Source organism: Mobula birostris, chromosome 3 (assembly GCF_030028105.1).
Source record: "Mobula birostris isolate sMobBir1 chromosome 3, sMobBir1.hap1, whole genome shotgun sequence".
In the NCBI taxonomy this organism is placed as follows: domain Eukaryota; kingdom Metazoa; phylum Chordata; class Chondrichthyes; order Myliobatiformes; family Myliobatidae; genus Mobula; species Mobula birostris.
In genome coordinates this window covers 97,178,235-97,202,354 of record NC_092372.1, presented here as the reverse complement: position 1 = coordinate 97,202,354, position 24,120 = coordinate 97,178,235, and the positions used below count along the sequence as shown (strand labels likewise).

At 40.8% G+C, this 24,120-nt stretch overlaps 1 protein-coding gene across 12 annotated transcripts in view; it reads right to left on the bottom strand.

Annotated features, from left to right (window-relative positions):
* The window catches only part of mapk10 (mitogen-activated protein kinase 10), a 353,081-nt gene that overhangs the window by 85,583 nt on the left and 243,378 nt on the right, over window positions 1-24,120 (bottom strand). For all 12 annotated transcript variants that reach the window (XM_072253118.1, XM_072253115.1, XM_072253110.1 and 9 more), the window contains 4 exons: window positions 21,263-21,392; window positions 14,258-14,316; window positions 10,860-10,998; window positions 7,359-7,524 (listed from right to left, as the gene is read on the bottom strand). In XM_072253118.1, coding sequence (XP_072109219.1) covers window positions 7,359-7,524; window positions 10,860-10,998; window positions 14,258-14,316; window positions 21,263-21,392 — 494 coding nt within the window. The remainder of the gene's footprint in view (window positions 1-7,358; window positions 7,525-10,859; window positions 10,999-14,257; window positions 14,317-21,262; window positions 21,393-24,120) is intronic.

The following is a 24,120-nucleotide window of genomic DNA, read 5'->3' as shown; positions in this document are numbered from 1 at the left end:
AGCCCCCAACTCTGATCTTCTTTCAGCCATGACTCAGTAACGCCCACAGCGCCATACCCGCCAATCTCTAATTGTGCTACAGGATCATCTACCTTATTCCATATACTGCGTGAATTTAGTCCTGTTTTCATTACCCTTTTGATTTCCCCCCATGTTACACTTCAACTCGTTCCATTAAGTCAATGTTGCCCCATCATCTGCCAGTTCTTCCTCAGAGTCCCACTACATACTGGACCTACTTGTATACCAACTGCCCCATCTTCAGCCCTTTCACGCTGGCCCCCATCTCCCTACCAAATTAGTTTATATCCTCCCCAACATCTCTAGCAAACCTACCCTTGGGTTCAAATGTAACCCGTCCTTTTTGTACTGGTCATACCTTCCCCAGCAGAGATCCCAATGATCCAGAAATCTGAAATCTTGCCCCCCTGCACCAAATCCTCAGCCAGTCAGCTCTACCATCATCATACTCCTGCCTTGACTAGCACATTGCACCAGGTGTAATCCAGAGACTACTACCTTGAAGTCCTGCTCTTCAACCTCTTCGCTAACTCCCTATACTCACTGAACAGGACCTCGTCCCCTTTTCTAGCTATGTAATTGGTGCCAGTGTGCACCACGACCTCTGGCAGTTCACCCTCCCTCTTCAGAATATTCTGCAGTTGTTGAGAAAAATTGCGAACATAGTTGGGAGCTTTTTGACAGCAATGGTACAAGTAAACATCCCAGCTTTAATACCGTAATGGACTCGCTACACATCAGCCTACACTGCGGCAGTACAATTGCAACAATAATATCTCCTCAGTTATGAGATTCACCAGGACCTCTTAGCTCCAGATGTCAATATAATCTTGATACAAGCACAGACCAAAAAAAAAACTGAATTCAAGAGAAAAGGTGAGCATGATTATCCTTGACATCGAGGAAGCATTTGAATGTCTGTGCTGTCAAGTAACCATGGTAAATGGGCACTATGGGTAAATACTCCAAGGAATGAAGTCATTGTTTGCTCTTGGGAAGCTGTTTGTAGTTGTTAGTGGTCTACCTCTAAGGTAGCCAAGGTGGATGACTGGATGAGTTCTTCAAGCATGTTCAAGGCCCAACCACGTCAGAAATTAGGGTACTTGCTGTGATTGCACGCTATTCCATTCCACTGGCAACCTCTGAACAAATGAGTTTGAGGCTACGTTCACACCTGAATTGATAAGTAGCCAGTAACATTTGTGAAGTGCTAGAAAATGACTTTCTCCAACAAGAGAATGTCTAACTTCCGACCCAATGGCTTTACTGAACACCCTACCTGCTGGAGTCATCAATGAGCAAGAAATCAAGCCAAGCAGCTAGATACATATTGTGGCTACAAATACAAGCCAGGCTGGTACACCATTGGCAGTGAATCACTCCAAAGCTTTTCCAACGTTTTCAAGGTGCAGGTTAAAAGCCTGTAAGAATACACTCAACCTGCAGCAAGATACAATAAGCTCAAAACCATCCAGGACAATGCAATCCATCTCAGTGGCACCCCATCAACAACCTTAAGCATCCCTTCCATTCACTATATAGGTACTTTTACTACAATATGCACCATCAGTACTCACCTAGACTTCCTAGCAGCATCTGCTAAATCCATGACTACTTCTACCAAGAATGACATGGCCTTTGGGCACCAGTTGCGTATTCCTCCCAAGTTGTACCCCATTCTGACTTTGTAATAAAGTGTTGCTGAGTCTAAACACTGAACTTCGCTGTTCAACAACCCTATGAGACTACCTTCATTAGAAGGGACTACAGCAGTCCAAAGGCAGCTTACCATTACCTCCTCAAAGGCAATTAGACATGGGAATAAATGCAGCCCTTGCCAGCAACTTCCACATCACTAAAAATATGGCAGTGCGGTGGAAACCAGAGTGATAGGGCTATAGATGGGACAGTTGGTAGATGCAGTATGTAGTGAGACTGAGTAAGGACAGGGCAAAATTGCAGTCAGCGGGATGAGTTCATGTGTAACATGGCAAAATCAAAAAGGGTGATGAATATAGGATGAAGGGCTTATATTTTAATGGACATAGTATACAGAATAAGGTAGATAGTCTTGTAGCGCCATTAGAGACTGACAGGAATGATGCTGTGGGCATCACTGAGTCATGGCTGAAAGATGATAGCTGGGATCCAAGGATACACATTGAATTAAAAGGGCAAGCAGGTAGGCAGAGGGATTGGGGCAGCTCTCTTGGTAAAAAATGAAAACAAATCCTGAGACAGAAGTGACATAGGATCAGAAAATGTAAAATCCTTGTGGATAGAGTGACAAAACTACCAGGGTAAAATGACCCTGATGGGAGAGACTACAGGTAGGTAGATTGGGAAAATTGGGATCCCAAGAGAAGGGATTTGCAAAATCATGTCGAAGTCAAGTCAAGTTTTTTGTCATTTAACTATATACATATGTACTGTCAAAGAGAACAATGTTTCTCCAAACCAGGGTATAAAACACATAACACACAATACTTAGGAAAATAAGAATAAAACCTGCATATGAATCACATAGAAATAACAAACTAAAGTGCATAAATTAAATATTGTGAGGTACAGAAATGATTAACTGGTGAAACTTCGAATGCAATGTGGCAGGGAATTCAGAAGCCTAATGGCCTGATGGAAGAAACTGTTTCCTGGCCTGACTGTTCTTGTTTTTATACCTTGGAGTCTCCTACCTGATGGTACGAAGTCAAAGAGGATGCTGGATGGATGGGTGGGATCCTTAATAATACTAAGGACCCTGCATGTGCAGCACTCCTGATAAATGTCCCCGATGGATGGCAGGGAGACCCCATGATCCTCTCAGCCATTCTCACAGGCCTTTGTAGGGACTTCCAGTCCGATGCTCAGCTGCTCCCATATCAGATGGAGATGCAACTTGTCAAGACGCTGTCAATGGTGCTCCTATAAAATGCAGTTAAGCTGGGGGATGGGGGGTGGGATAAGTGGGAGCCTCACTTGCCTCCATCTCCTTATGAAGTGGAAGTGATATTAAGGGACCAGGTGAGGTATTCCATGATGTGAACTCCCAGAGAAGCCATGCATTTGCAGAGGGGTATGGTTCATTTACACCTTCCTGAAGTCCAGAATCTCTACATTCAGACTTAGGTTGTTCTTCTCACACCACTCCACCAGCCACTCCACTTCCTCTCTATACTTCATCTCATCATCATTGTTGATGAGGCCAATCAATGTTGTGTCATCCACACACTTGACATGGTTTGAGCTGAATCCTGCGACACAGTCATGCATCAGCAGTGTGAACAGCAGCAAGCTGGGCACACAGCCCTGTGGAGCACCAGTGCTCGGCGTAATGGGACTAGAGACATTGTTGCTCGCACATACTGACTGTGGCCTTTCCAGTATCCAACTGCAAGGAGAGGTGTTGAGACCCAGTGAGGACAGTTTCTGGGGTATGATGGTGTTAAGTGCCAAACTGAAGTCTATAAACAGCAGCCTGGCATATGAGAATCCATTTTCCAGGTGGACAGGACAGAGTGGAGGGCTGAGGCTATCGCCTAATCAGTGGATCAATTTAAGTGATAAGCAAACTGGAAAGGGTCCAATGTAACTGGGAGTAAGGCTTTAATGTGCCCCATGACAAGCTGCTGAAAGCATTTCATAATGGTTGATGTAACGCCACCAGGTGATAGCCTTCTGATAGTAACTGGCAGAAGGTAGGTACTGTTCCCTTCTTTGCCACTGGAATGATGGTTGCTGCCTTGAAAACCGAGGGCACAATGGACTGTTTCAGAGTGATGTCGAATATATCCATCAGCACCTCAGTTAGCTGGGCTGCACAGTATTTCGGAACCCGACCTGGTATGTTTTTCCGGTCCACAGCTTTGTGGGGGTTGACTCTGGCCAGGTTCTTCCGCAGCTCAGCTTCTGCCAGGCGGAATGCCTGCTCCCCTGGGGGGAACGGTGGCTTCCTCACCAGCACTTTGTTCTGTGCATCAAACAAGGCGTAAAAGAAATTCAGCCTGTCGAGGAATGAGGCATCCTGGTTTCTGATCTGCAGGGTACACTTGTAGTCTGTAATCCTCTGAATTCCCTGCTATATTCGCCTTGTGTCCCTACTATCACAAAAGTGGCTGCATATTCTCTGAGAATGCTCCTGTTTCGCCTTCCTGATGGAACGGGAAAGCACAGTTTGTGCTTCCCTGAGAGTTGCCACATCCTCAGCTGTGTACGGACCTCTGCAGTTAAGTCGTGGCTCTTAAATGCATACAAGATGGCTTTTTAGAGCAGCGTGGGTTGAGCCCACAAGTGAAAAGGCAATTCTGGACTGGGAGTTGTGTAATGAACCAGATTTAATTAGAGAGCTTAAGGGAAAGGGACCCTTAGGTGTCAGTGATCATAATGTGATATAATTTATCCTGCAGTTTAAGAGGCAGAAACTAAAATCAGATGTATCAGTATTACAGTCGAGAAAAGGGAATTGCAGAGGCAGAAGACAAGAGCTGGTCAAAGTTCATGGGAAAGGGACACTAGCAGGGATGATGGTAGAATTGCAATGGTGGGTGTTTGTGGGAACAATTCGGAAGGCTTAGGACAGATACATCCTAAGAAGTAGTATTCTAAAGGGAGGATGAGGCAACCCTGACTGACAACAGAAGTCACAGACAGCATAATGCAAAAGAGACCAGATAAAATATAGCAAAAATTAGTGGAAAGTTAGAGGATTAGAAAGCTTTTAAAAACCAACAGAAGGCAACTAAAAAAGCCATAAAGAGAGAAGAGATGAAATATGAAGGTAAGCTAGCCAATAATATAAAATAGGGTGCCAAAATTTGTTTTTCGGATATATAAATTGTAAAACAGAGGAAGAGTGGATATCAGGCTGCTGGAAAAAGACGCTGGAGAGGAAGTAATGGGGGACAAACGAATGCCAGACATACTTATTAAGTATTTGTGTCAGCCTTCACTGTGGAAGATACCAACAGTATACTAGAAATTCGAGTGTCAGGGGGCAGAAGTGAATGTTGTTGCTATTACTAAGGAGAAGGTACTCGGGAAGCTGAAAGGTCTGAAGGTAAGTAAGTCACCAGATGGACTGTATCCCAGGGTTCTGAAAGAGGTAGCTGAAGAGAATGTGGAGGCATTTGGAATGATCTTTCAAGAATCACTAGATTCTGGAATGGTTCCTGTGAACTGGAAAATTCTGAATATCACTCCTCTTTTTTTAAGAAGGAAGGAGGCAAAATGTAGGAAGTTATTGGCTAGTTAGCCTTACTTAGCAACCAAAGATATACAGCAGCCAATCAGAGTGTTCAGGAAGATGCTGGAGTTGATTTTTTTTCCCATTGGCTGCTGGTAATTAGTGGCTCTTTTTCCACATTATATGTCAATAATTTTGATGATGGAATTGAGGGCTGTATGCAGACAATGTGAAGATAGGTGGAGGGGCAGGTACTGTTGAGGAAGCAGGGAATTTGCAGAAGGACTTAGACAGAATAGGTGAATATAGGCAAAGAAGTTGGAGTATAGGGAAGTGTATGGTCATGCACTTCAGTAAAAGGAATAAAGGCATAGATTATTTTTTTAAATGGGGTGAAAATTCAGAACTCAGAAGTGCAAAGGCATTTTGCTGGATTCTCTATAAGGTTAACTTGCAGGTTGAGTCAGTGGTAAGATAGTTAAATGTAATGCTAGCATTTGTTTCGAGAGGACTAGAATATAAGAGCAAGGATGTAATGCTGTGGCTTTATAAGGCATTGGTCAAACTGCACTTGGACTATTAAGAGCAATTTTGGGGTCCTTTATCTAAGATGCGCTGGTATTGGGGAGGGTCCAGAGGAGGTTCATGAGAATGAATCCTGGAATAAAAGTGTTAATGTATGAGGAGTGTTTGATTGCTCTGGGCATGTACTCACTGGAGTATAGAAATTGAGCGGGGAATCTCATTGAAATTATCAAATACTGGAAAGATCTAGACTGAGTGGGTGTGGAGAGGATGTTTCCTATAGTGCGGGAATCTAGGACCAGAGGGCAGACGCTCAGAATAGTGATGAGGAGGAAGTTATTTAGCCAGAGGATGGTGAATCTGTGAAATTCATTACCACAGATGACTGTGGAGGCCAAATAATTGGATATACTTAAAGCGAAGTTTGGTAGGTTCTTGATTAGTCAGGGTGTCAAAGGTTATGGGGAGAAAGCAGGAGAATGGGGTTGAGAGGGATAATCATTCAGTAATGATGGAATGGCGGAACAAACCCAAGGAGCCAAATGGTCTCATTCTACTACTATGTCTTATGGTCTCATGGTCCAAATTAATTATAAAATAATTCTAGAGAAAATAGCAGGTAAAATCAAAAGAATTGTCTCCATGGTGAAATATTACAGAATCATTCATCTTTTGAAGGATATGCATGTCATTTTTAGAATGCTTAACAATATAAAATTATCAAGAAATATTTATTACCAGTACCTGGCAAGAACGGTAACTAACAATATCAGGATACAACTTGCTTCAGATATTCATTCTGCTCTAACTACTAGCAGGCATAGGAAACAAATAGTCTCTTAGCTAACAGTAGGCTGATGTAAATATTAGGGAGTGCTATATATAACCATTTAACAATTACAGCACGGAAACAGGCCATCTCGGCCCTTCTATACTACTGAAGTTTTTGATGAAGGGACAGAATTTCAGATCTTTTATTTCTTCCCGACAACTTGCATCGATATACTTCTCATATTTCCTAATTTTGAAGAACAGATTGAGGTTTATTTTCTTCTTCCTCTGTAAGGAAAGGTGAATTAAACCTGACAGCAAATTAAATAACAAAGGTGGCATAAAAATTAGGAAGGCAATATAGGCTTGATACCAAACTACCACTTTCAGAAGAGATCTGCTCTTTGATCAGGTAATTTACTTTGTTCCTCAGTAACCTGCAACTCCTCCCAGCCATCTGGATGAACCAGCCCAAAAGGAAATATAGCTGCCAATCAGAGGATTGAGTTGAGATAACCATTCTTTTGAGTTGCATAATTATTGATCACAGAGGCTGGTCAGATGAGTTTGTTATGAATCAAGATTTAATCCATCAAGTGCATGCTGTTTTTCAGCCCTTAGTTACTTTATTGATAACATTAATGAATTCAAAGGGCTGCTTTAGTTAAAACAGTCACATCATATTATAATCATTGGTAAGTAGCTCATTTTTAACAAATAGAAAAGCTTTCATTTAAAAGTAATGCACCAGATTTTCAATCTAACAGGATGGTTCAATCTATGCAAAATGAAATAATTTGCCGTGTCTATGACACAAATAGGTATCAATAAGAAATGTGCTAGTGCTAAGTAAAAATCTCACCATTTTCTTTGTACCCCATTCCCAGAATAACTTCTGGTGCTCTATAATATCGCGTTACTACATAAGGAGTCATCATGAAGCTTGTTCCAGCAGTCCTTGCCAGTCCAAAGTCAAGGATTTTTAAAGTGCAGTCTGACTTTACCACTATGTTGCTTGGTTTTAAATCCTGTAAATGTAAAAGTATAAATTCAAATACTACACAACTACATAGCTTTATTAATACTAACTTGTACTTCGCAGACACGAGGAAATCTGCAGATGCTGGAAATTCAAGCAACACACACAAAAAATGCTGATGAACGCAGCAGGCCAGGCAGCATCTATAGGAAGAGGTACAGTCAACGTTTCAGGCCAGGACCCTTCGTCAGGACTAACTGAAAGAAGAGATAGTAAGAGATTTGAAAGTGGGAGGGGGAGGGGGAGATCCAAAATGATAGAAGGAGACAGGAGATTAGGGGTGGATCTAAGAGCTGGAGAAGGGAGAGGATCATGGGATGGGAAGTCTGGGGAGAAAGAGAAGAGGGGAGGGGAGCCCAGAGGGTGGAGAGCAGGCAAGGAGTTATAGTGAGAGGGACAGAGGAAGAAAAAAAAAGAGAAAAAAAGGGGGGAATATATTAAAAATATATTAAATAAATAAATAAGGGATGGGGTGTGAAGGGGAGGAGGGGCATTAACGGAAGCTAGATAAGTCAATATTCATGCCATCAGATTGGAGGCTACCCAGACGGAATATAAGATCTCCCAGTGGCCACACATTTTAATTCCATGTCCCATTCCCATTCATATATGTCTATCCACGGCCTCCTCTACTGTCAAGATGAAGGTTGGAGGAACACACCTTATATTCTATCTGGGTAGCCTCCAACCTGATGACATGAATATTGACTTCTCTAACTTCCACTAATGCCTCTCCTCCTAGGGTTGCCAACTTTCTCACTTCCAAATAAGGGACAAAAGTAGCAGTCAAATACAGGACACTTGCGTTTACCCCGAGAAAGACTACCATGACCATGAAGCCTTGCGCGAGCACCTGTGTGCGCATGCGCGTACGTGCCAATTTTTTTTCCACAAACTGGTTTTGCCTTAATCTTCCCGACTACACTGCATATACATTAATTCTACTTTATATAGGCTGTGTATTTATCATACCATTCCTGCTTTTACTATATGTTAGTGTTATTTTAGCTTTTATGTGTTATTCGGTATGATTTGGTAGGATTTTTGGGTCTGGGAACACTCAAAAATTTTTCCCATATAAATTAATGGTAATTGCTTCTTCAATTTACGCCATTTCAGCATGAAAGGTTTCATAGGAATGCTCTACCTTAGCGGGGGGAAATACGGGACAAGGGCGGTCCCGTATGGGACAAACCAATTTAGGCCAATATACAGGATGTCCCAGCTAATACAGGACAGTTAGCAACCCTACCTCCTCACCTTCACACCCCATCCCTTATTTATTTAATACATTTTTTTATATTTTTCCTTTTTTTCCTCTTTTTTTTCTCCCTCTGTCCCTCTCACTACAACTCCTTGCCTGCTCTCCACCCTCCGGGCTCCCTCCTCCCCTTCTCTTTCTCCCCAGGCTTCCCATCCCATGATCTTCTCCCTTCTCCAGCCTGGTACCCCTTTTGCCAATCAACTTTCCAGCTCTTAGATCCACCCCTCCCCTCCTGTCTTCTCCTATCATTTCAGATCTCCCCCTCCCCCTCTCAAAACTCTTACTATCTCTTCTTTCAGTTAGACCTGACGAAGAGTCCCAGCCCAAAACGTTGACTGTACCCCTTCCTACAGATGCTGCCTAGCCTGCTGCGTTCACCAGCATTTTGTGTGTGTGTAACTTGTACTTCTATATTTTAAATTCGCAACTCTGAATTCTTGTTCCTTAAATTATTAATCCAGTTTCAGAATTAATATGTCACCATTAAACCACCATGAATGCCAGGGTTAAACTGGTACTGAGAGTACTCAGGTGGGATAATAGAGAAGATAAAATCTGGTAGCTCGAGTAGTTAAAACAGACTGGATGAAGGCCTAAAGGAGGGAGAGGAGGCAATCTAAGTGAACCACAATTTTGTAGGGGTTGGTGAAGCAGTAAGGTTTTGGCTGCATGCAGTGATCCTTTTAAGACAGTATCTGGTGTATTCTATCCCCTTATACCTCACCCATTTTCAACCCATATTCCGATGGTCCGGTTTTCAGAACAACTCCATGACTTCAACTATCTGCTATCTCACTTTTCAGAACCCCCAATGATTCAGAGTCTAGCTCACAAGTGATGTTTCCAACTCTCCCCTGAAACTCACTGGAGCCATGGGTCCCAAGCTTTCCCAAATCTCACCAGGTCACTGGTTCCCACACTCCTCTGAAATATACGTCTTCCATTAAAGCCACCAGTGCCCCAGTTCCCATACTCCCTTTAATCTTACTCTAATCATTGGTAAAGCTATTATAATGCTGTGCAATATCTAAAAAAGGTAAAACTGTGTTGGGATATTAATATGCATCCAATAGTGCAGCAGATTTCTCAGGCTATCACCAACTGGTGGCCCAGTTGCATAGTCCCGTACAGGTCTTCCTTCACTAATCCGGCACCATTGGGACCTGAGGAGTGCCGGATTAGTGAAAATGCCGAATTACAGAAGGATCACATTAAGCAATAGCTAGCCACCTCATCATATCTTTAAAATATCAAAGGATCATTTAATGTCAGAGAAATATATACCATATACATCGTGAAATGCTTTTTCTTCGCAATCATCTACGAAAACAGAGGAGTGCCCCAAGGAATGAACGACAGTTAAATATCAGAACTCCTAAGTCCCCCACCCCCGCTCTCCTCCCTCCCATAGGTGGCAGCGAGCAACAATCCCCCCTCCCCACTTGCAAAAAATAAAGCGCACCCATTACCAGCACTCAAGCGTGAACTAAGCGATAGCAAAGACACAGACTTGCAGTTACCCCAAAGACTACATTGCACTCGCAGTTACTGAGGGAATCCTTGTTAGTTTCTTTTCCACTTAGTATTATGCTTAAATTCAGCGGGTTGCCACGTCTGATCTGAGGTTGTAGGCAGAAGAGAACAGAATGCTGGCTGGGCGACGCTGGAGGGCAATGCATGACTGCCGGCAAGCGGGTGAGAAGGCGGACCAACTCAGTGTGTACCAGTTCCCCCGCTGCTGGCAGGTAAGACAGGCGGGTGCCAGGCAGCTGCACCTCACGCAAATGCAGGAAAACAAGCAGGAATCGCCTGTCTGTGCTTTCAAGAGTGCGCCAACACGTGAACAGATCTAGCGCAACCAAACCAATGTGCAGCAGATTGGTACAGTGGCCCGGAAAATTTGAAATTACAGTTGCGTGGAAAATTTTACATCAGTGCGGATTACAGGTAGTCAGATTAGTGAAGGCGAACCTGTATATTGTTCTGTAATACTTCCATGGTGTTACTAAAATTTTTCAAATCTATTTTGGTCAAACTGCTTGCTTCTTCCGAATACCCACCCGGTGAATAATGCCAGCAGAATGGAGGTGCTTGATGCCACACAGCATCTGGTATAATAGGTAGGACATCCGCTCGTGATCCAGTTCCATTTGAATTACCTGACATAGGTTGGCATCCATCAATTCCATAACTAAATACCTGCAAAAAAGAAAAAAAGGAGGCTGCTGGGTTGATGAATTCACAGGCAACAATTTCCCATCATATGAGACTATCTTGGATTTAAAAGGAAATCAATACACATAATATCCATAAGCAAGGAAAGACATGCTTTTTTTTTATTTTTCACCGATATTTTCTTTCTTAGAAAGATGTCTGTAAACTGAATCTCTCCTGCAGCTGGGATAATGTTCACTATCAAGATAAATTGTGCAACCCTACATCTTTGCAGCAGAATAGAATAGAGGTTTGATTATCTCACATTTCCTTTTCAGTGTCCCTCACTAAGATTGAATGTCACATATAACTGCAGCATTCTACATGGGAAATGATTAATAATTTAAGCAGCTGAGAAAATAGGGGTAAAATTGGTTATCAGAAGCACTTACCAATATTCTCAAATGCCAAAGCTGCAATAAATATTCAGAAGAAGGATCTGATCTGAGTTCAGAGAGAACTGATTTTAGACTTGGAGGAAGAGGAAGTTTCACACAGTTTTTATTCAGCCTCCCACATTATGCAACATCAAACTGGAGTTTTTGGGTGCTCGGGGTCCTATGGGTATCTCAATCAATATATAAACATTCAAAGTGCATCTGCTTCCAGTTGGATTTACATAATGCACTGTCCTGGGCTGGTGACTTGGAATTTCTGGCACATGTTGCAAATAAAATGTTGCCTGGCTTGAAAAGTGGTTCCGCAATGATAAGGCAGTCAGTTTACCAGTGCTCCACTGATCAACAATGTTGCCATCGGATGAAATGAGCACAGCATGTGTTCATGAAGACTAAAGTACATATTTAGTACATTATTTCTACAGTAACGATGATTTCTAGCCTGCAAAAGGCTGTTGTTGTCTCCAATGACATCATTCTGACACAATGAACTATTAGTTAGGTGCAACTGCTTGCGGAAACAACATTAAAGAAGCTGCTGCATAGTAAATCAAACAGGCATTATGATAGAGCTGTCTAATCAAAAATCCCATCACTGTGCACATAACCAATAGTCAACATATGTACAGTCAATAGCTTTCAGATTTCCAGCATCTGCAGCACTATGCTTCTGAAATTACGAATCTGCTTCTTCACTTGCCTGCTAACAATCATTGATCAGGTCTAATTTCCTTCTTGCAGCCTACAACATTCAGGAAACATACTTCCTTTTGTGGCATTCAGTCCTCTTGTGTCTTTAAATTCTCAACCTGTTTCACCTACACTGAATGTGGTTACCTAATTCTTCCAATCAGGAAGAGCTTCTAAAGTATTTAAATTAAAGCAAATATATTTTCTGTGTGTATTCCCAAATTTAAAAAAAAATCAGTATCAGGCCTTAGTGTGCATTCATGTAAAGTATTAAGTAGTAGAAACTGATTATTTTTCTCTATTGTTCTTTTTAATATCAGCAAAAAGGATTGCAGAATTTTATGCGCAAATAGATATTCTGTATCCTTTCCACTAGTTTTTAAAATTTTCTATCAGAGACAGCCTTATCAAGAGTACTTACAAAGTTCTTGGCTCAAATGAATTACAATGAAAACTTCCTGTTAACTGAGCTTGTGTCTGGGACTTTGCAGTGTCTCTCAAAGCTAGGCAGGTGCACCAGAAATAGCAAGATTTTTATGCCTTTTGATGATAATTAGTTATTCCCCCAGTGGGAGATTAGAAAATCTTATCGCAAAAGATAGTATGATTACTTTTTGATTAAATAGGCTTCCAACTAAACTGAAGCAAAACTGCACCCAGTTGCTACTCCTAATGATATCAAGGCCTTTGAGCTCTTTACCACAAATAAGTCTTTGAATTAGATAGAGCTGTGCAGCCAAAGGAGCATCCATCATAATAAGATGCCGAGAGATTGTTTGACTCGGGTGGTCTGTCAACTCGTGGAGCACCCATTGCTAGTCCCCAACAATGACCTGTGCTCACCATAACAGCCCGGGTGAACTTAGAATGATCCCGGCCTCACACCTGAGCAGCTGCTCTGCTCGTCCCAGCCCACTCAACACTGCCATCACAATCAGGCTCTACATCCAGCCATTGGACAGGGAGATCACCACTTCATGATTGCAGGAGTGCCAATTCATGCCAGATTCCTGGCACAGTAGTTCCTAGCTTGAACAGATGTTCTTTAGAAGCACAGGGGGAGGAGTAGGAGTTTGTGGGTGTTCAAACATTAGGTCCCTTTAATGAATTATATTCTGCGGGGTGGCACCATCCAGGATGCCAGTATCGAATACATCCCTTTCTGTTCAAATATGACTATGACTATGAAATATACCTCATCCTTGCAAGCGTTCTACTGGAACCAACAACTTGGCCTTATACTGATCTCCCTAATCTTATGTTCTTCTAGCATATGTCACAAAATGAAATTTAGCAATTATCCAGCTCCAAAACTTACTTCTAATCATGTAATGCAGGCACAAAATACTGCAGATGCTGGGAACCTGAAATGATTACAAACAAAAACTGCTGGAAACTCAGGAGTTCTGGCAGCCACTCTGGAGAGAGTCAGCATTTCAGGTCAATGACTTCTTATCTGACAACCCATGTGGTACACTGTATTCAGTTTCTCAACCACTAGTCCTGCTCTACTTTAGAAAACTTTAACAGTAGGTGAACAGTATAAAGTCTTTTATTGATTGTTTTCAATGAGGAAGTACTTCAAAGAAATAAACATATTGAGGAGGCTGTTGGATTAGCAGTATCCTGAGAGTTTCCAAGATACTCAGTTAGTCAGTGGAGAAGCTTTCCAACTTGAACACTTGTCCCCTACGAGGAGGCTATTGCAGCAACACAGAGTAAAGCAGCGATTGCCCTAAGGTCTTAGAAGAATATTAAATATCTAAAGAATTAGGTGAAACATTTCTGAACGTAAAACAAGAGAACACAGAGCAAATTAAAATGTAAATAATAATTTTAGTTCCTTTGCTGACATGGGCATACTACCATCATCAATACTCTGCTTTGCTGTATATCCATATAATCCTCAATGGTAACAAATAATGATGAAAACTCATGAATGAAATACCTATCATTCTGGGCAGGTAGAAGGAAGTGAAAACAACTTTGTACAGTTATGGGCAAGCCTGGCTATAACAGGATCAAGATCTTTGGATCACATTACAGTATGTAGTAGCAATGGAAAAAATGTCAAGGTATTAGAGGATTCCTGGCTGATGTTGTACTTTTAAATACTATGTACAACACCTTGAAGGAAAATATTTTGGATTACTTACACATCCTGGAATTCATCTAGCGATTTTTGGGGTGTAAATACATTTAACAAACTGATGATCTGTGAAACAAAACACAAGTTAATGTTATTGCTTGACCTTAACAAAGATCTACCATTCAATTAAACCCAATGATTATTGGTTAGATATTTTCAGACATATATTTGTACTTCAATCATTAAACATTTTCCCATTCTACAGTTGATGCGTAGCACAGCAGTGCAGATGGTAGAGGGGCTGTCTCAGCTCCAGCAACTCAAGTGTAATGCTGATCTCCATTGCTGTCTATGTGGAATTTGCACCATGTAGAATTCCTCCAGGTGTTCCTGTTTTCTTTTGCATCCCAAAGACATGCAAATTGGTTGCTTTATAGTGATTATAAGTATAATTAATAAATAAGTGTAGGTAAACAGTGGAATCTGAAGAAGGGATGAAGCAGGGATGGGTGGGTGGGTTGAATGGAAATGAGGAGAGCAAACTTTAAAGAGAAATTTAGGAGAGATAATTGCTCTGCAATCCGGCTGAAATGGCTGCCTTCAATGTTGTAAGGAAATGTAGAAATATGGACCCTGAGTATCTATTATCATGACATAAAATATAGTCAATTGATTTAAAGTATGCATTTTTTTGAAGTGTTCAATATTCTATTTTAAATAATGACCTGAGAGAGAAAAGATAATCATAATGAAAAGAAAAAAAAACACAATTTAAATTAAAGTTGCGAAGTATTATGCATGTTTGCTTAATTTCTTTCTGCTTAATGCTGAACATCATTTCAGTTTCATAAAATTATAGGAATGAAAAGCAGCAACAATTGAACTAGTTTATGGTAATCCTGCACAATAAACAATTTTATGTGGGCAACGAAAACAGAGAATATAAAATCACACTAGCTTGCAGAATATTTGGCTACATCTTGGATGATTGTAGTCTTCAATTCCAGCAATTCAACATCTTTTAACCACTTCATGTTCCTCTTTAATGCAAAACAATTGGCTTGTGAACAGCAAAGAACAAGCTTGCCATGAAATTTTTATAAAGCACACTAATCTTCATTGAATACATGGATAAAATGGTAACAATCTGGCAACAGCTGTGGTTAAAATAAGATAACCACAAACCAACAAATCAAGATCACCACAGGAAATCCTTCTGCAAATTTAAATTTAAACTAGACTCAACCAAATATAGCAAGTTTGCGAAGGTGTGAAGAGGTATTTTTAACTTCACCCTTCAGATTTATGTGAAATTGGGTAGCTGTTAAGCAAAACCAAATGTAAATGTCTTGCCCTGATAGCAACCTTCAATAGTGAGACTAAACAGGGAAATCTTTTTTGATCAGATTATTATATGGAGGGGGCTTCTCAGCTATCTAATACACACATTATACAAACCTTATCAGCATCAGTCTTTAATACAGCTCAGAGCTTCTTAAATAAGTTGAGCATATTGACAAAATTCTGATAATGTATGTCTACGGACGTCCTGCTTTGCTACTACAACATATAGAAGATATTTGGACAGGTTCAGGTATAGCAATGGTTTAAAGCAATACAGGGGAAGTGCAGGCATATGAGCATCACAGATGGCTTGGACAAGTTGGGATGAAGGGACTGTTTCCAAGCTGTATAACTCCATGATTCTATGACTATGGGGAAATTTAGATACAGAGTGGAGAAAAAACTCATTGCAATAACAACATAGATGCAATGGGAGATTTTACTTTTTGCATAGACTGGAAAGAGAACAAATAATAAAGGCAGCAAATTTCCAGAATAAATTTGGGATGATTGCTAGAAGTTTGAGAACTATTTAACATAACAAATTCATCAGGTTAATAACTATCTAATATCTCTGTATTCATTTCTAGAGTATTTATTGGACAACAAGTTGAAAAATCTAAACATAAATATTAATCAACATAATACAAAATATCTGTTACCTCTTTCAAAACAGTTGTATTCGAATTATCTATCACAGAAGTACCTCCACACATTCTGATGAAGAAGTTTGCAATACTGCAAACTAATTACAATAGCAAGATTAGAAAGCACAGTTGCAAAGGGCTAATTATACTGATTCTCTGTAATGGAAAATAAATTGAACTTTATGGATAATATTTACAGCATCAAATTTGTTTTTGCCCTTTAATGAAAAATTAAGAGGAGCGGTCTGACTGTAGCTGAAATATTGCAAGATTCAACAAATGAAACTTGAATTTACTTGATTTTTCACATTTTGCAAACAATGATTTTCATTCAAGGTATTATTAAGTGGACAGCCTGAATGAAAAGACTAAAATTAAAATGCTAGAATTTAAAGATCAACAACTCCTCAGACCAATCCCACACTACTGGCATCACCTGAAAATGCTCCACATGGGTGTAGCTCTGCAGATTACATCAGTGAGGCAGAGCAGCTGGTAACATCACAAAGGGATGTGACGGCAAAGCCTTGGAACCACTCCCAGTTCATAGACAGACTGACATAAACACTACTTACATATGCAAACATTGGGCCCAGTGCACCTTTTAGGGTTAACTGATAGCACTATTACCAACGCACATTTTGAGATATAACCCCCAGTTTTAGGAATCTCCTGGATGGACTCGCAGGTTCATAATCCATCTACTTTAGATTGAGTTCCAATGCAAATACACAATTAATGTGCTGAAACAAGATGAGCTCTGATCCCACTTACTACTTGCACTTATTCACTGATTCATGATCAGATACTCTATTAAAATTGATAAACTGCAAATTACTACAGATGACTAAATTTTCCCTACAAAATGCATGGGCCAGAGTTGTCTGCCAAAATAATGTTTCGTCTAAAATGCCATCTCCAGGTAGAGAGCAGCTGGTTTTAAAACCATGCTTTTGCGTAGAACAGTGTTTAGTTTCTGTCGGGTTGTCACTGTGACATTAAACTGAAGCAAGAGGGATTTCCAAGGGAAGAAAGGAAGCAATGGTAAATATCCAAAACCTGGCTCACGTTCTAATAACTGGTTCAAAACCAGCATTGGCAGAAGACAGCAGCAGTTTGTCAATAAGACTTACCTTCTGCCCAATACCCAACGCACGTGAGGAAGGATAGTAAGAGCTTATAAAAGGTAAATACATTGATAAAATAAATATAGAACAAACAATGTTTGTGTGAAAAAAATATTTTATCTGTGTTTTGTATCCTTTAGAGAAACAAACTGTTAACTATATTCTCAGAATGTGAAGAATTCCCTCAATTCCCTGAAACTCCTCAACCTGCCATTGTAATGCAGAAAAATCTGACAGGGTTTGGAATACAACCTTAATCCCCGATTTCTACTCCACTATAAACTTTCTTTTTAAAACTCCACCTTCATGAGACAATGGGATGAGCTTTTTATGACACCATGTTTAAGATCTTCTATTCAGTTGTCTCTTCTGCCATCTCCCCATTCTCCTTATTCTACATGTCAAACTTGATTTAAGTTTCATTCCAACCTAACAATGAGCTTATACGTTATTGCCTAAGTCTTCTCAAAGTCTATGTTTTTCTTGGCTCCAAGATCAATTAGTACTCCGTCAGCCCCATTTCCAATCACCCAGTTTCCTCTTCTGACATTAGTCAATAGTGCTGATTGTTTCTTCTTTCAGCAATTGTCTGCCTCTTCTCAAATCTGCTATCGACACCCCCTACCTCCTAAATGAATCCAGTATTTGCGACCTACCAGCTCTTCACCAACCACCTTTCTTCTTGAAGAACCTTGAACTATTGCCTCAACCAAGTCTTGCCCAAATTTCCTATAGCTCTGTGCCTGCCCATCTCATGCTTCCAGCCTTGTCACTGAAATATTATACCATGTGATGATCATTCATCATCCTTCTTGCAATGATTGCAGTTTTAAAAAACAAAATTGCCTATCATCTCTATCTTCTGCCTCAGTAGTTGATCGAGTCAAATTTATTGCCAGTTATCAAATCACTAACAACAATTCTCTTCCTGCTTCTGTAGTATTACCTTCAGAGCCTTCTCTCCCAAAGATGTACCTACATTCCCTCCCACAGGTCATCTACACGCTTCCACTTGTTAATATTGTTCCAAAATACAGCACTACTTCTGACAATTCTACTGACAAGTGCCAACTCTGTCACAACACTAAGGTCCATAAGTCCTCTGACCTCCTCTCTCGCCCCAACCACCACCACCTCCCCCATCCCAGAGTCAAAGGCTCTTGATGGAACTCTTGTACAAAACAGGATGAACCCCTGATCCCTCAAGCTACCTCATCGTGGCACTTACACCTTATGTGTCTATGTGCACTATACTTTCTCTGTAACTGTAATACTATACCCCTATCATCTATTACTTTTGCTTTTTTACCAACTCAATATACCTACCGTATGCTTGAAATGATCTGTACTGCTGACATGCAAAACAAAGCTACTCACTGTATTTTGGTGCATGTGACAATAATGAACCAATAATTGACGGGGCAACGCAACGCTTTACAGTCAGTGACTGCAGTTCAGTTCCCGCTACTGTCTGTAAGGAGTTTGTATATTTCCTCATGACTGTTTCCTCATGGGTTTCTTCCAAGCACTTGATGCTAATTGCATATTTCACTGTATATTTCGATAAACCTAATCTTTAATAAAGCTGATCTTTAAGATACTAAGCTTTTAGTCTAGTCCTACCTTATGCATCTTGTAGTTGACCTGTTTGCTGATCCTGTGAAATGGTATGAGGCCTTTAAGAACACTAAATAGATCAGAGTTTTTATTGTGATGTACCAATGATACACAGCTCTGTTTCTGCCTGGAGATTATTAACAAACACACTTAAATGAAAGATAACAGCAGAATTAGAAGTTTAGAATTATTTAACAAATTTACATGAACTGAGGATTGTTGGATCAATTACAACATGACTATTGGTCTCTTAACGCATGTTCCAAAGGCTAAGAGGAAACGATTTTCTGTTCTGTTTAGATAAAAGTAACAGATGTTCCACCTGTCATTTAATGGTCACTTGCACTGTTCAGCAAACTTAGAGGTATGGTGCTGATGCTGGACAGGTGATGTTACATCCTCAGACCAGTTGGAACACATGTGACAAGTCTGTTTGGTGCAGACCACAGTGGGTCAACTGGAACCTACGTGGTGTGGGATGATGCCAACTATAAACGTTCCTTTATGAAAAAGCCCTCATTGTATGCTGCCTTTTGTTCCTTCTACTCACTGACTCAAGGTTAGAGTGGCTCATGAACTATTGAATCATTTGCAGTATTAAAAGTGTAAACATTTTTCATCATTTAATATGGGAATTCCATGAGTTTATATCATGACTGACAATCATTCCAGTTAAATGTGATGCATTTCTACCCTTCCCACTTCAGAGGAGTGTGTTAAGACCCTCCAGCTGCACATCCCTCCCAGCTTGGTATTACTACATTTTGTAGGAAGACTAGAAATGTTTATCAGAGACATCTGCATCACATTTCCTGTATTCTTGGAACAGAAAGATCAAGAAATACTTACTCCAATTTAAATTTTCTGTGTTAGAGATGCAGGAAATTGTCAGTATGATCATATTGTTCTTAAAAAATATTACACAATACTAAATCTATCAATGAATTGCATTAGAAGAAAGAGCAACCCCCTTGGACACAAAATGATTCAAGTGCCTCACATATTAGATTCTGGTAAGCGTATTATTTTACAATGAGTTTCTGTTGTACGTCCTTGATCTAATTCCTGGTAGGCACACCACAAAACTGTCCATATTATGACGTCCATTGGGACCAATTTGTTGGTCTGATTGAGATCATCATAAGACGGGAAATGGTTCTGTGAAAGATGGTCTTCTTAGCTGGAGTAAAGTACACTGCAACTGAAATTCGTCAGGGCCGTTGGAGACCCTGGTCTCAAGCCAGGGGTAGGATTTTCAGTGGAGTTGTGAATATCAGGCCTACCTTCTGAACTGAGTGTTCTCTCACTTCCCACCAATGCCCAGAGGAAGCCCATTTCAAACATGGACCAAGGGTGAAGGCTATTAACAAGACAGGGACGGCACAGTAGTATAGCAGTTAACATAATGCTATTCCAACGCCGGTGACCAAGGTTCTATTCCACCACTCTCAATAAGAAGGTTGTATGTTCTCCTCTTGACTGCGTGGGTTTCCTCTGAGTGTTCCAATTCTTCTCTCATTCCAAAAACGTACAGGTTAGAAGGTTAATTTGGTCACATGAGCTCATTGGGCCAAAGTCCTGTACCGTGCTGCATCTCTGATTAAAAGTAAAACCAAATAACTGTCCTCACTTGAAGTCCAATTCTGTTCTCAGAGGCATGGTGGCTATGATCTTCCCTGTCCAACAACTCCAAGAGAAAAGCAGAAAGCTTCACCATCATAGTTCTATTCTACCTTGTGATGGTGGACAACTAGCCCAACTACGTGACTGCACCAGCTGATGTCCTGGACTGTGCATCCCTGAACATGCAGCTTCCACTAGGCAGTCATTAACTCAGAAGCAAATATGTCAATCAGATGACCTTTTCAAAAACATTCTCATCAGTTCACCTCACCTTTTAATATTCCATCCCATTCACATTCTACATTCTCTGTATTTCACCTCCTACATTGTTCTAATGAAGTTTAATGTAATCTGAAGAAATAGCAGATCATTAAACACACTGCAACCTTCTCGACTTGACAGCAGATTTAATCATTTCAGATAGTCAGCTATTTCCGCATTGTCTCATATTTCCAGTGTTTTTTCACTATCCCAATATTGCTCACTTTTATATTTATCATAGGCTATTAAATATAAGTGCAGAAAAATAATAATTGAGTTTGATAGTACTTAATTTTAATCCCATTCTTAGCAACAGAAAGCAAGATTAACATAATAGAATGAGGCTATTTTGGTAAATGTAAAGTAACATAGGAGTTTTCCAGCAGGATGATATCCCTTTGTTTCCCCTGTTAATAGGAACAATCAGGATATATTAAAAATAGAAGAACTTACATTTTTGTGGTTGACACATTTCATGAGTACAAGCTCTCGGTAAGCCCGTTTGGCATGCGTCTGGTTCTGAAATGGTCTGCTGAGTTTCTTAATGGCCACATTTCTATCAAGTAGAGCATCGTATGAAGCACTACATCAAGGATTAAAATGATAAGGAATGTTAGTCACACGACTCATGATCACCATGTTAATATAGTTATCGAGCACAAAGATCATGCCATGAGACACCACTCTATGAATGCTGAACATTTTCTCTTGAAATCATTCTTAAAGATAGAAACATAGAAACATAGAAAATAGGTGCAGGAGTAGGCCATTCGGCCCTTCGAGCCTGCACCGCCATTTATTATGATCATGGCTGATCATCCAACTCAGAACCCCGCCCCAGCCTTCCCTCCATACCCCCTGACCCCCGTAGCCACAAGGGCCATATCCAACTCCCTCTTAAATATAGCCAATGAACTGGCCTCAACTGTTTCCTGTGGCAGAGAATTCCACAGATTCACCACTCTCTGTGTGAAGAAGTTTTTCCTCATCTCGGTCCTAAAAGGCTTCCCCTCTATCCTTAAACTGTGGCCCCTCGTTCTGGACTTCCCCAACGTCGGGAACAATCTTCCTGCATCTAGCCTGTCCAATCCCTTTAGGATCTTATACGTTTCAATCAGATCCCCCCTCAATCTTCTAAATTCCAACGAGTACAAGCCCAGTTCATCCAGTCTTTCTTCATATGAAAGTCCTGCCATCCCAGGAATCAATCTGGTGAACCTTCTTTGTACTCCCTCTATGGCAAGGATGTCTTTCCTCAGATTAGGGGACCAAAACTGCACACAATACTCCAGGTGTGGTCTCACCAAGGCCTTGTACAACTGCAGTAGTACCTCCCTGCTCCTGTACTCGAATCCTCTCGCTATAAATGCCAGCATACCATTCGCCTTTTTCACCGCCTGCTGTACCTGCATGCCCACTTTCAATGACTGGTGTATAATGACACCCAGGTCTCGTTGCACCTCCCCTTTTCCTAATCGGCCACCATTCAGATAATAATCTGTTTTCCTATTTTTGCCACCAAAGTGGACAACTTCACATTTATCCACATTAAATTGCATCTGCCATGAATTTGCCCACTCACCCAACTCACTCATCCAAGTCACCCTGCATCCTCTCAGCATCCTCCTCACAGCTAACACTGCCACCCAGCTTCGTGTCATCCGCAAACTTGGAGATGCTGCATTTAATTCCCTCATCCAAGTCATTAATATATATTGTAAACAACTGGGGTCCCAGCACTGAGCCTTGCGGTACCCCACTAGTCACCGCCTGCCATTCTGAAAAGGTCCCGTTTATTCCCACTCTTTGCTTCCTGTCTGCTACCCAATTCTCCACCCACACCAATACCTTACCCCCAATACCATGTGCTTTAAGTTTGCACACTAATCTCCTGTGTGGGACCTTGTCAAAAGCCTTTTGAAAATCCAAATATACCACATCCACTGGTTCTCCCCTATCCACTCTACTAGTTACATCCTCAAAAAATTCTATGAGATTCGCCAGACATGATTTTCCTTTCACAAATCCATGCTGACTTTGTCCGATCATTTCACCGCCTTCCAAATGTGCTGTTATCACATCCTTGATAACTGACTCCAGCAGTTTCCCTACAACTGACGTTAGGTTAACCGGTCTATAATTCCCCGGTTTTTCTCTCCCTCCTTTTTTAAAAAGTGGAGTTACATTAGCCACCCTCCAATCCTCAGGAACTAGTCCAGAATCTAACGAGTTTTGAAAAATTATCACTAATGCATCCACTATTTCTTGGGCTACTTCCTTAAGCACTCTAGGATGCAGACCATCTGGCCCTGGGGATTTATCTGCCTTCAATCCCTTCAATTTACCTAACACCACTTCCTTACTAACATGTATTCCGCTCAGTTCCTCCACCTCACTGGACCCTCTGTCCCCTACTATTTCTGGAAGATTATTTATGTCCTCCTTAGTGAAGACAGAACCAAAGTAATTATTCAATTGGTCTGCCATGTCCTTGCTCCCCATAATCAATTCACCTGTTTCTGTCTGCAGGGGACCTACATTTGTTTTTACCAGTCTTTTCCTTTTTACATATCTATAAAAGCTTTTACGGTCCGTCTTTATGTTCCCTGCCAGTTTTCTCTCATAATCTTTTTTCCCCTTCCTAATTAAGCCCTTTGTCCTCCTCTGCTGAACTCTGAATTTCTCCCAGTCCTCAGGTGAGCCACTTTCTCTGGCTAATTTGTATGCTTCTTCTTTGGAATTGATACTATCCCTAATTTCTCTTGTCAGCCACGGGTGCACTACCTTCCTTGATTTATTCTTTTGCCAAACTGGGATGAACAATTGTTGTAGCTCATCCATGCAACCTTTAAATGCTTGCCATTGCATATCCACCGTCAATCCTTTAAGTGTCATTTGCCAGTCTATCTGAGCTAATTCACGTCTCATACCTTCAAAGTTACCCCTCTAAGTTCAGAACCTTTGTTTCTGAATTAACTATGTCACTCTCCATCTTAATGAAGAATTCCACCATATTATGGTCACTCTTACCCAAGGGGCCTCTCACGACAAGATTGCTAATTAACCCTTCCTCATTGCTCAAAACCCAATCCAGAATAGCCTGCTCTCTAGTTGGTTCCTCGACATGTTGGTTCAAAAAACCATCCCGCATACATTCCAAGAAATCCTCTTCCTCAGCACCTTTACCAATTTGGTTCACCCAATCTACATGTCGATTGAAGTCACCCATTATAACTGCTGTTCCTTTATTGCACACATTTCTAATTTCCTGTTTAATACCATCTCCGACCTCACTACTACTGTTAGGTGGC